The sequence below is a fragment of the Halichoerus grypus genome, chromosome 4 (assembly GCF_964656455.1).
Source record: "Halichoerus grypus chromosome 4, mHalGry1.hap1.1, whole genome shotgun sequence".
In the NCBI taxonomy this organism is placed as follows: domain Eukaryota; kingdom Metazoa; phylum Chordata; class Mammalia; order Carnivora; family Phocidae; genus Halichoerus; species Halichoerus grypus.
In genome coordinates, this window is record NC_135715.1 from 193,467,603 (window position 1) to 193,480,211 (window position 12,609).

The 12,609-nt window shown below is 53.7% G+C and overlaps 1 protein-coding gene across 3 annotated transcripts in view; it reads right to left on the reverse strand.

Annotated features, from left to right (window-relative positions):
* The window catches only part of THAP4 (THAP domain containing 4), a 42,953-nt gene that overhangs the window by 17,824 nt on the left and 12,520 nt on the right, over positions 1–12,609 (reverse strand). For 2 of the 3 annotated variants that reach the window (XM_078071608.1, XM_036081860.2), the window contains exon 3: positions 890–1,049. In XM_078071608.1, the coding sequence (XP_077927734.1) occupies positions 890–1,049 (160 nt within the window). Of the gene's footprint in view, positions 1–889; positions 1,050–8,272; positions 8,820–12,609 lie in introns of those variants that run through there. The other variant, XM_078071609.1, reaches the window with a different exon arrangement.

Consider the following 12,609-nt stretch of genomic DNA (forward strand, 5'->3'; position numbering starts at 1 on the left):
TTAGTTGGGGCGCCTGGGTGGCTCAGTCAGTTAAGTGACTGACTCTTGATCTCAGGGTAGTGAGTTCAAGCCCCATGCTGGGCGGACAGATGACTTAAATAAAACTTAAAAAAAAAAAAAAAAAAGATGCAGTTTCTTGTTCATGCGGAAACAGAGGGATGCATAAAAGACATAGCATAAGGGACATGAGAGACCACATGTGTGGGCCCCGGCCGCCAGGCACCCCAGGACCTTCCACCTCTGACCCGGAAGCAGCTCCCCCACATGCGCCTCCCCCCGTCGTTTGTGTGTGCTGTCCCTCTCTTCCCAGCCGCCATGACTGACCCTGACCCTGAAGACGGGACCCTGAAATCTGTAAGTTCGGCAGACCCCCGCCCCCAGGGCTCCTTCGTGCTTCGCGGTCCCAAGCACCCTACGTGCACAGTAAAATCCCACCCTTACACCAGGCTCTGCCTCTTGTGAGCAGTTCACAGGTGAGAAACAGAACAGGTGCTGGGTCAGGATGCGGCTGGAGGACTCCGAGGACTCTCGCTTTACTGTGTAGTAAGACTCTGAGAACCACAATACTAACAGCCTCTCTGGGACCTCAAACAGCTCGGGGGGAGATTCTAAAAGAAATCCAGGTCATTTTATTTCCAGTAATGTGTGTCGGGGGGACAGCATAGGCACTTACTTCGTGTCTGCATTAGCAAGCCCGAGATTTTGTGGTCACCTTCAAAAACATGAGACCTAGAAAGTACCATTTTTACCCACCGTGTGACCAGGTTCAGGGCAGGAAGAGGGTGCCTCTCTGAAACACAACCAGGTTCCTTTTGCATCTTCCGGCCTGCCTGTCTGTCAGCCTGGAGTTGCTGGGGCAGGCGGCCGGGGGAGGGGGGGGGGCACTTACGAGAAGTTGAGCACAGGTTGACCCACGTGGGAGATGTACACCTCCTCCAGGTACTGGAAAGGCTGCAGCGTCGGGAAGGTCCCGGCTCCCGGCGGGTCTGACAGCCAGGTACCCAGCATCCAGGACAGGGGCTCCACCACTGGGTTCATCGTGGGGGGCTCTGTGGACAGAAGGAAGAGGCGGTCAGTGGGCTCTGTGTCCACTGGACTCCTTGTAAGCGTGCCCTGCTGAGCTCTGTGTGGACACACACACTCTCTGTGGAAGCACGCCCTCACACGCCCCGCGTGACCAGAATATGCCACTAGCCACCTGTCAAGAGGGGGAGAAAAAGGGCAAACAATTAGCAAAGGTCACCTTGCCACCGCCAACCCTCTGCAGCTCCTACGCAGAAAAGACAAGAGGGTCTGGAGGCCAAGGACAACGGGACCTGAGGTGGAGGGTCCTGCTCCACAGGCTGGCGGCACCGCTGTGGGTGGAGAACGGAGGGCCGCACCTCCAACTTCTGAGCTCGCAGGGGGCAACACGGGCAGCCGGGACTGGGAGGGTGGGCGAAACCCGCTCTTGCCCCACCTAGCTGGCGCCTCTAGTCCTGCCTCTTCTGATCGCCTGCGAACAACTGGGAAGGGAGGAAGGCTGCGGTTGAGATTTATGCGATCAAACTCTCCTAATCAGACCCCAAAGAAAGTCAAGTCAGGACGCTAACCACAATCTAGAGTGCAGGTAAGGAGTAAAAGCTTCAGAACCCAAGGTCTGGATCGCAGGGCTCTGCTGCCACCAGCCGAGTGGGACAGGCGCTGACCCCTGCCCACCCGGGACCCCTGCGCCCCACTGAGCGAAGACAGCAGTGCACCGAGAAGAAAAGGATGCTGAATGTAACGTGTCTGAGGTGACAAGCCAGAAAGGGACACGGGGCTGTTGGACATTTTGAGGTCTAAACCGTGAGGACCGAGGACGGCTCTCTGAGGAGGGGGCCCACAGCCACTCTGCAGACACACCGTGGACTGGGGGGTTCTGGGCGGGGCAGGCTGGGGCCGGGGAGGCCCCCAGAAAGGCCCTGGCGAGGTCTGAGCAGGAGGCACAGAGCACGGGAGGAGGGCGGCCGGGGCTCAGTGTCACCGGTGGAAAGGGCCCGATTCGGGGTCTGGTGTGAAGGCAGAGTGTGGGCTGATGGCTGGGACGTGGGGCAGCAGAGCAGGCAGCAGCCCCAGGGTTCACGGCCTCCACAACAGAGGAGGTGAGAGGAAGAGCGCCGCTGGTTCGGGCTGGGGGTGGAACAGCCACTCGCTCGGCTCGGACAGCCCTCGTTCTGCGGTTCGCAGAGTAAATAGAAATCGCTGTTTTTTAGCCAGCCGTGGCCTCGGAGACGCCGTCTGTCTGGTGCACCTGTCGCGCTCGAGGCGACACGGAGGAAAGCCGCCGGCCCGGCCCGCCTAACCCTCCCCTGGTGTCCACACGCGGCGGAGGCGGGGTGGGGCAGCGCGCTTTCCCTCTCGGGCCGGCCCGCCGCCTAGGGAGCCAGGGACGCAACTGCAGCGGCCTGCGCCTCCAGGAAGGAGCCCTCCGCGCCCCTTCTCCCGGGTCAGAGCCGCAGGACCACGCGCTCCCGCTCCTGCCACCCAACGCTTCCCCCTGGGACCCCCTCAAAGGCAAGCATTGATGGGGATGAGCGGAGCCCCGGCCCAGATGGCGCCCCCCAGCCTCCAGGGCCACCACACCCCCTCCCCAGCAGCTCCTCAGCCCGCGGGGCGGGGCGGCCTCTGCAAGTCCACACACAGCCCCTCCTCTTAGACCCGGCCCCACTGGGGGGCCCCTGAGGGCAGGAGCCCCGTCCTCATCAGATCTGCTCTTCAGGGCCACCGAGGGAGGGGGAGCGCCTCCACTGTGGGGTGAGGGGGAGAGAGGCAGAGGGACAGTGACAGAGACGGAGAGGGAGAGAGGCAGGCAGACAGAGAGACAGGGAAAGACCCAGACAGAGAGAGCTGGGTGTTGCTCTTATCCTCCCTCACAGTCTCTCGGGGTCTCTCTGAGGGAACAGGACTGGGTAAGTGAGCATTATCATCTCTACCAGAAAATAATAAAAAACAACAGAGAATTAACCCCCCTGCCCCCTGCAGCCTGGCCTTTCCAGGAAGGTCACAGCCCCCGAATATGCTGAGGGCCGTGGCGGAGGGGATGGCCTGGCAAGGGGCCCTGGGACCCCGTCTGTGTTGACACACAGGGCATCATGTGCCACTCGCCAAGGTGCACTCAGCTTCTCCTTCAGACCGTGTGAAGGGTGGCAGTTGGCCTGAAAGTGGACGCCCTGCCTGGAACCCGACGCCCGGGAGGAGCAGTGAGCGAGCCAAGGGACAGCACACCACCCGCCACCGCCAGGGCCCTGGTGAGGCTGCGAGCACGCGGCTCAGCACCGGCTGAAGCAACCACCTCTGGGGAGAAAGAGCCCTGGCAAGAGATGGGAGAACTGGGGAAGGGGGGCGCAGTCGGGTGAGCTCAGGTCATGATCTCAGGGTCCCGGGTTCAGGGCGTGTTGGGCTCCCAGCTCAGTGGGGAGCCTGCTTCTCTCCCTTTGCCTCTGTCCCTCCCCCTACCCGTGCTCAGTCGAGCGGTCTCTCTCTCTTTCTAAAATAAATAAATCTTGGGGCACCTGGGTGGCTCAGTCGGTGAAGCGTCTGCCTTCAGCTCAGGTCACGATCTCAGGGTCCTGGGATCGAGCCCCGCATCGGGCTCCCTGCTCAGTGGGGAGCCTGCCTCCCTCTGCCCCTCCCCCTGCTTGTACGCTTGCTCGCTGTCAAATAAATAAAATCTTTAAAAAAAAAAACTAAAAAAAGAGATATAGTAATGTTTATTTAAAAAAAACAACTAAGGAAAGAAGTGGCAAGAAAGCAGGAGGTGCAGGAAGTCAGGAGAGACAGACCGAAGCTCCACCACAAGGAAGCTGGAAGTGGCCCGGGACGGCGTGGAACTCAGGGCAGACCCACGCCACAGAGGGGCGAGAAAAGTGCAATGAAAAAGTCAGGAAGGCCAAGAGACCCTCTTGCTGGGGGCACGTGCAGTGCGTAGCCTGCGCGGGGACAGTGGGCACCCCTCCGAGCCCCGCCTGGCCAGTCCCGCTGCTGGGCGTCCCCCGTGACAGGACGACACACATCCACATGGGGTCTCTGTTCACAGTTGCTAGACGTGGATCATTGGCCATAAAAAGGAATGAAGCACTGACGCATGCTACTATGTGGATGAACCAAGGAGAGAAGCCAGAGCTAAGGCCACACGCTGGAGGGTTCCATTTACATGAGGAGAGCAGAGCGGGGGGCTCCTCCACAGCAGGGCCCAGCAGGAGCTGCCAGAGCCACACTCACAAGATGCACAGGAGAGTGAGCACCACCGTTTTCTCTGACACCGGCTATGACCTCACGGCCACACGTGGACATCTGACGTCACTGGTCCACCGAGATGTGCTTTAAGGCTAAGACACACACTGGATTTCAAAAACTCAAGGCAAAAAGGAGGACTTCACACATCTTATTAACTTTTAGGTATTGATGGTTACATGTTGAAATGATAATATTTCAGACAGTATTGGGTTAAGTAAAATAAACTAAAATATATAGATATTTGAGAGAGAGAGCATAAGTGGGGGAGAGGCAGAGGGAGAAGCAGACTCCCTGCTGAGCAAGGAGTCCCACACGGGGCTTGATCCCAGGACCCTAGGATCATGACCTGAGCTGAAGACAGACGCTTAACGACTGAGCCACTCAGGCGCCCCTATTATTATTTTTAAAGTTTTTATTTATTTACTTTTTAGTAACTCCTACACCCAACTTTGGGGCTCCAACTCACGAGGCCAACATCAAGAGTCAGAGCCAGCCAGGTGCCCCCAGTTAAACAGAATATAAAGTTAATTTCACCTGTTTGTCTTTACTTTTTTTTTTTTTAAGTAAGCTCTAGGGGCACCTGGGTGGCTCAGTCAGTTAAGCGTCTGCCTTTGGCTCAGGTCATGATCCCAGGGTCCTGGGATTGAGCCCCGCGTCGGGCTCCCTGCTCAGCGGGAAGCCTGCTTCTCCCTCTCCCACTCCCCCTGCTTGTGTTCCCTCTCTCGCTGTGTCTCTGTCAAATAAATAAATAAAATCTTTAATAAAATAAAAGCAAAATGCCACAGGCACAATATAAAAAGTAAGGCAGAACGAAGGCCAAACACACCTGAAATCACATATGAAAAGAACAAGCTTTTCAGAATGGATCACAAATTAAGACCCTCAACTCTTGCTGTAAGTGAGAGATGCACCAGAACTAAGAGTGATTCGGAAGGGCATTTCAGAGCCAGGCAAAGGGAGGCAGCAGGAGAGCAAACATCATGATCTCACTATGAGGGACAATGAACTTCAAGCCAAAATGCATTAAACAAAGAACGGCCAAGTCAGGACGAAGACCCCGGTCGGAGAGACTGACGCACCAAATGCAGCGCAGATTCACAGCCCAGGACCTGCGGGAGACACACGGATGCTCACGGAAAGCAACGAAAGGGAGTCCCGCCTGCACTGTGTCCAAGTGACCGCCACACCTCCTACAACGAGGAGCTAGTTCTGGTGGGGGGGACCCTGCACCTGAAAACTAGGGAACACGCCTTCAAGTTCCTCTGGAATATTCATGAAAACGGACCTTATAAATGGTTGGAGAAAACCCCCTAAGTTTCAAAAAGTAGAAAGAGTTCCCACCACATTGATGACGATGCAGCAAGGCTAGAAATTAAAACACTATCAGATTTCCCTCAAAAATGTTATGCCACAAAAGAGAAGACAGACACAAACACGTACGTATTCTGTGATTCCATCTGCGTGAAATTCTAGAAGAGGGTGAGGAGCACAGCAGTGGTGGGGTGGGGGCTGGGGTGGGAGGGCACAAGAGAACCTGGGGATTCTGGATGGGGGTGCGTCACACAGGTGTCCGCACCCATCTGAAGTCTCGGGGGGAGCACCTAAGGGCTGTTTCACTTACTTAAATTGTACCGCAATGAAAACATTCAGAGGCAAAACAAACAAAAAATCAGAGCCCGAAATGCCTTCCCAGGACCTGTTTACTATGTCGCCGCAGCACGGGGTCGTGGATGGTGAGGTGACACCAGCCTAGCCTCCCAGGGCCTCCGGTCTGTGCTAGCCAACTGCTGCCCACGGGGGCGGGGGGGGGGGGCCTTCTGTTGCAGATCTTCTATTTTAAGAAAATACAGAACTATTGATTGGGGAGTTAAATATCCCAATTTCTAAAGATGTGTTTGAATTAAAGCAACAACAGTTTGCGTGTGAGGCGTGGGTCAGTGGGGAGTGAGAGCACAGCAGTCCCAGGCCGGGGCCCGGACGTGTGGACGTCCTCCGGACACCCCTCCAGGGGCCCAGGCCCTGAAGACGACCCTTGGTGAACCCCAGAGCTTTCTGCCTTGGCCCTCGTCTGCTAGTAGGCAAGAGACACCTGTACAAACAACTGAGAATGACACCAGCAGGAGAGAGACAGGAAAAGGTGCCCCAGGGAGGGTCCTGTGGAGGGACAGGGAACGGGAGACCGTGACCAACCAGCCGGCTAACAAATGCACACAAACACAGAGCCCAGCCTGCAGACTTCATACCTTCGGGGCACTGATGCAGGGCCTGGGGGCACAACAGCTGCCCGCGGCGGTCCGCTAGCCCGGTCGGACCTGTTCGCTCCTTCCTGGGTGTCAGTGTCCCCAGGCCGGCTCTGAATACAGGTGCTGTGCCGTGGGGGCTCAGGCCGGGGCGGGAGGCCCGCAGGGGGGAGCTGGGTGGGGTGGGACAGGGGGACGGCCTGCCCGGGGCGGGGACGGAGGCTGGAAGCCCGGAGAACAGAGCTGCCAGAACCAGAACACAGGAATGGGGGTCAGGGAAGTGGATGAGGACAGAGGCAGGAGGCCAGGCGGGGGTCAGGTGGAGCCAAGTCCAGCAGTGGCTGGTGCCCCAGGCTGGCAGCCTAGAGGGGTATGGGAGACCAGGGTAGAGGCCATCCCAGGATTGGTCAGGGCCCCGAGAGGCGCGAGCGCAGCATGGTCATGGCACCTGAACACGGGGTGGGAGGGTGTCTCCAGAAGAGCAAGTGGGAGAGATGGCCGAGGGCCTAACTTCTGCCTCTAACCAGTTCTGTCTAAACCCATTCCATGACTCTGCTGCGGTGGGAAGGCGCACGCAGGTTACGTGGGGCCTCCGTAAGTGAAGCTGGCCAGGCCTTGTGGAAACACGACTCACCTCAGACGCTGGCTGTTTCTGAGGCCCACAGAGCTCCTGAGTGAAAGCCTCTACAGACAAACGCTCCACAGCACTGCACGAGGTGAAAGGGGAGCCTTTTACCTGGCGGCACGTTAAAAAATTCTAAAATGACGCTCAAAAAATCAGAAGCACCATTTTGAGTAGAAAAAGCAAGCACCGGGGCGCCTGGGTGGCTCAGTCGGTTGAGCGTCTGCCTTCGGCTCAGGTCATGATCCCAGGGTCCTGAGATCTCGAACCCCGTATCGGGCTCCCTGCTCGGCGGGAAGCCTGCTTCTCCCTCTCCTGCTCCCCCTGCTTGTGTTCCCTCTCTCACTGTGTCTCTGTCAAATAAATAATCTTAAAAAAAATAAATAAAAAAAAATAAAGGGAAGAAAAAGCAAGCACCTGCGTGGAGTGAAGGCGCACGCTATGAAATCAACGTCAGGCCCAGCTTCACCGACCAGCACACACACAGAATGCCCAATACCATGAAGCCACATCTGATTCTGCGTCAGCACTCCTGACGGCTCCCAGAAACACTTCCAAGTTAGCTCTCCTGGCTGGCTGTCATAATCTTACCGCAATATAGGGCAGGCGGTAAACCACCAGCAGCGGGCAGGTGGGTCCCACGCCTCCTTCCAGGTCTGCCGCCCCACGGGCGGCCAGCACAGCCAGGTTGCTTGGTAGGGCGGGCTCCGCAGCGCCCACCCCCTCGCACCACCGCCCACCGGCCCACCACAGCCTCGGTCTCTCCTCTTGTTTCCAATGAAGCGTTGCAGGGGAGAACCAACAAGGTAACCCTGAGACCCAAATGTCAGGTTACAAGAGTCTACATGTGTATATCAAAATTCATCCAACTAAATCCTTAGGATTTGTGTATTTACTCCATGTAAATGATACTTCACTAGAAAAAGTAAAATGAACTTAAAGTCAAACAAAAAACATAAAAAATTAAGGGATTTTAAGCCTATTTGCCACTTTTAACCTCTTCAAGTAAACCAGACAGGCTTTTATATGCAATTTTTTCTTATTTCTTTTTTCTTTTATTAACATCTCAACCAAAATGCAAAAACAAGAATTTAAATTTTCTCCAAGAAAATTAAATTTTCACTTTTTGGCCTAAGAGCGCAAGCAGGCTTACCCATCAGTGATGGTAAATTTTCTGAACTCCAGACTCGGTCAAGGTTCTTCAAGGTTGTTTTCTGCCCATTGACGGGAAACGTTTGCACCTGGCTGTTAGCAGCTTGGCAGGAAGTGAATACTACCAAACTGAAGACGGCATTCTGGGAACTGTAGTTCTACTCTAGGAGATGGTTCCTCAGAAACCCGTGGGGACACAGAGACCTGGAGGGAACTGAACCTCGGATGTGGGAGCAGACCCAGTCGACTCGGACGACGGTGGGACAGGCCAGGGAGTGAGGAGGGGGCTTCCGCCCTCTGCTGCTTCCACCGGGGACCCCGGAGGGAACCGATCTGTGTCACAGGGAAGCGGGCGGAGCCAGGCACACAGCAAAAGCTGTTTCTGGAAGAGTCACTCTGGAAACTCCTGATGCGTCCCCATCTGTCTGTCTCCTAGAGGGCTGGTGGCCCACTTATCTTGGCTTTAAGAGTGGAGGCTCGGACACTGCTCGGTCTCCGGGCAAAGGTGTCAGCAGGCGGGAGGGCCCCAAGAACAGGAAGGGAGCAGACACACTCACTGGGACAGACTGCTTCCTGGCGCCTCCCACCCTCACACTGCTTTGTGTTAGTGACGACAGTTTCCGACACAACAGGGAGAGAGCCCAGGCTGCACTGGCCGTCCCAGGTGGGGCAGACACTGTCCTGCCACGGGTGACCAGTCTGTACCCCACTTGCACGGCACAGCAGGGGAGGCTGTTCTTCTAAAATGATTACCCATGAGATGGGAAGGTGTGTGTGCACGCAAGGAAAAAAAGAAATGACAGGAAGTAGAGCATGTTTCTGTAAAATACAAGACATAAAAGGAGACCCAGTAATTTTAATTTGCAAAAGTTATGGTTGATTACCTAGTTAACTCAAAAGTCTCCACTGAAAAACTATTAGATTAAGTGATTTTTTTTTTTTAAGATTTTTTATTTATTTGCGAGAGAGAGAACGAGAGACAGAGAGCATGAGGAGGAGGAGGGTCAGAGGGAGAAGCAGACTCCCTGCTGAGCAGGGAGCCCGATGTGGGACTCGATCCCGGGACTCCAGGATCATGACCTGAGCCGAAGGCAGTCGCTTAACCAACTGAGCCACCCAGGCGCCCCTAGATTAAGTGATTTTGATAGAATGATTGGTTATTAAAATTTGTAGCTTTCTTATATATTAACAATAACCACATTAAAAGCAGGGGTGGGGGCTTCAAGGTTCAACTCTGACCTATAAAGACCTTAGAAGCCTTAACTCCTGTCCTTACAACAAGAAAAACATGGAACAAACTGAAAATCAGTGACTTTGCTTGGGCCCATCAGAGAAGTGAGGTCCCAGATCTCCCAGAACTTGGAGGACGTGCTCACCGGGAGCAGACGCAAGCTGATAGGGACCACGGATGGCAACTGGGCAGGAGGCTGGAGCTGAGCGCAGATGAGCATGACAGTCTGCTGGGGGCCCCATGCTTCCATGGGTCTGACTTCCAGGAACCCAACAAGTGCTCACCGTGAAAATCCAAGAAAAAAAATCCCGTGTCTCTGCAGTGGGAGGGGAAGGAACAGTTCTGAACTAAGGTCAGAGCACTCTCCAACAGGAAAGGAGGCTCAGCAGGGGAGATGATCTCACCTGAGCTTTACTTCACCTGGGGGCAGGGCTTTCCCCACAAGCCGCTCCACCTTTCCCTTCTCACTCCAGGAGGACTCGGGAAGGTCACAGCCCAGAAACATAGGCCACACAAGGCTGAACCCCAACCCTGACATTGCAGAATGTCCCCCTCCCCCATGCCACTCCTCAGGGCTCCAGCAGGTAAGGGGATCAGAGCAGAAAAAGCCCCAGGTGCTCTTGCTGGGAGGGAGTCCTGAGCCAAACAGTGAAGACTGGAGAGGAATGTGAAGCCAGCAGGACTGCACTAGAGATGATACAACCCACCTGCCAGGCAGGCCGACCTGACACCTCCAGCCAAAAGCCCGTTCGGCTCAGCTTCTATTACCTGTTATACCATGTCCACCTCTTAAAAAAATTACGAGCCATGCTAAAAAGCGAGGAAAAAACGCAATCCGAAGAGACCACATCAGAACCTGATGCAGATGAGGCAGTGGTTCTGGAATCCTCAGACCTGGAATTTAAAAGAACTGATTCATCTAAGGGTTCTCATGGAGAAAGCACACCTGTGCACGGACAGAGGAGCTCTGTAGGAGGAGAGGCTGCTGAGGAAGAACCCAAAGGAAAGGTTGCACACGAGAGCCGTGGCAACAGAAGTGAAGCCCGGGGCACATGAGGTCAAGGACAGAGCCAGTGAACTTGAGGATATTCAGTAGAACCCCCCGCCCCGAGATGCCAAGAGCAGCACGCACAGAATACTGGAGGACTGGGGGGCAGTTATGAAAGGGATATGTACGCATAGTGGACACGACATGTGAAGTAACAGCTGAGAAGTTTTCAGAATTGATGTCAGCAAACCACAGATCCAGGAAGCCCAGACACCAAGCACAGTAAATGCCAAAAAATCTACATCCAGGCATTTCATATTCAAATTGTCCAAAACCAAAGATGGAGAGTCTTGAAAGAAGCCAGAGGAAACCATTCTTACCCACAGAACAAAATGGGTAAGACTCACAGTGGCCGACTCGTGAGCAAACAAGAGTGGAATTCTGTATCCAGTGACGCAGTCCTTCAAATACAACCCCATGTGCTGACTGACGGAATTAGAAAGAAACTTAAAATTAAAAATGAAATGAAAATTAAAATAAAAACTTAAAAAAAAAGACAGCCCTTCAAAAGTAAAGAAAAACTAAAGACTTTTTCAAACAAAAACAGAGGGAATTACATGCCCTGTAAGAAATATTAGAAGTTCTTCAGGGAGGAGGATGTAGGCCAGAAACCTGAATCTGCAGGCAGAGAAGAGTGCTGGAGAAGGAATACGTGAAGGTAAAATAAAATCTTTTCTCTTTCTTCTACTACTACTACTACTTTTTTTTTTTTTAAAGATTTATTTATTAGAGAGAGGAGAGCCTGGGGCACGGGGAGGGGGTAGGGGCAGAGGAACAGAGAGTCTGAGGCAGACTCTGTGCTGAGCAGAGCCTGATGCGGGGCTTGTTCCCACGACCCTGAGATCACGACCTGAGCTGAAACTGAGTCAGACGCCCACCCAACTGCGCCAGGCAGGTGCCCCTCTCTTATTCTTAACTGACCCAACAGATAAATGTTTGTTCAGATTAATGATGGTGTGATTACAGCACATGTACAAAGGAAATGAATGACCGCAATTTTATAAGGGACGACAGGGAGAAACTGGGATGTCCCACTCCAAGGCGCTGGTGCCACTGGGGAAGCAGCACTGTCCGCTAGTGGACCAGAGGACCTGCGAATGTGAAGACTCCAGGGCACCACGAACAAAGTTCCCGCAAGAAGTAAAATCCATCTGCTAAGGAAGGGGAAATCACACACAACGCTCAATCAGAACCAGAGAAGGCAGAAAAGGAGAGGAACGACACACAAGAAGCCAACAGGAAGCAGCTACAGACACGAGAGATATTAGTACAACTGTAGCAATGACTACTTTAAATGTGAATGGTCCAAGTACACCAATTAAATGATGGAGACTGTCAGAGTAGACTGAAGAAAAAGACCCAAGTATATGTCATCTATAGAAACCCACCTCAAATATAAAGACGCAGATCAAAGGTAGAGGGACAGAGCAAGACTTACCATGCTAACAAATCAAGAGAGCTGCAAGACTATATTAACTTCAGACAAGCAGACATTAGGACAAGAAAAATGATCAGTGCTAAAGAGGAGCATTATATAACAAATATGTCAATACTCCAAGAAGACAGGAGAATCCTTGATGTCCACGTATGTGAGACCAAGACTGATAGAACTGTAATGGAAACAGACAAATCCACCATACGGTTGGAGACTTCAACACTCCTCTGTCAGGAACGGACAGATCCAGCAGCAGAAAATCAGAAGGACTTGGCTGAACTCAACTGCATCATCAGTCACCTGGACGTAACTGATGTCTACGAGCTACCGTGATAGGTAACTTCATATGTCCACTTGAGGGGGCTAAGAGATGTGCAGAGAGCTGGTAAGACATTACTCCTGGGCGCGTCTGTGAGGGAGTTTCCGGAAGCATGTGAATTGGTGAACAGAGTAAAGCAGAGGGCCCTCCCCTATGTGGGTGGGCACTGAAGGACTGAATAGTACAAAAAGGCAGAGGAAGGGGGAATTTGCTCTCTGGTTGAGCCGGGTGTCTATCAGTCCTGGGACATCAGTGTTCCTGTCTTCAGACTCAGTCAGACTCAGACTGGGACTCACACCCCATTC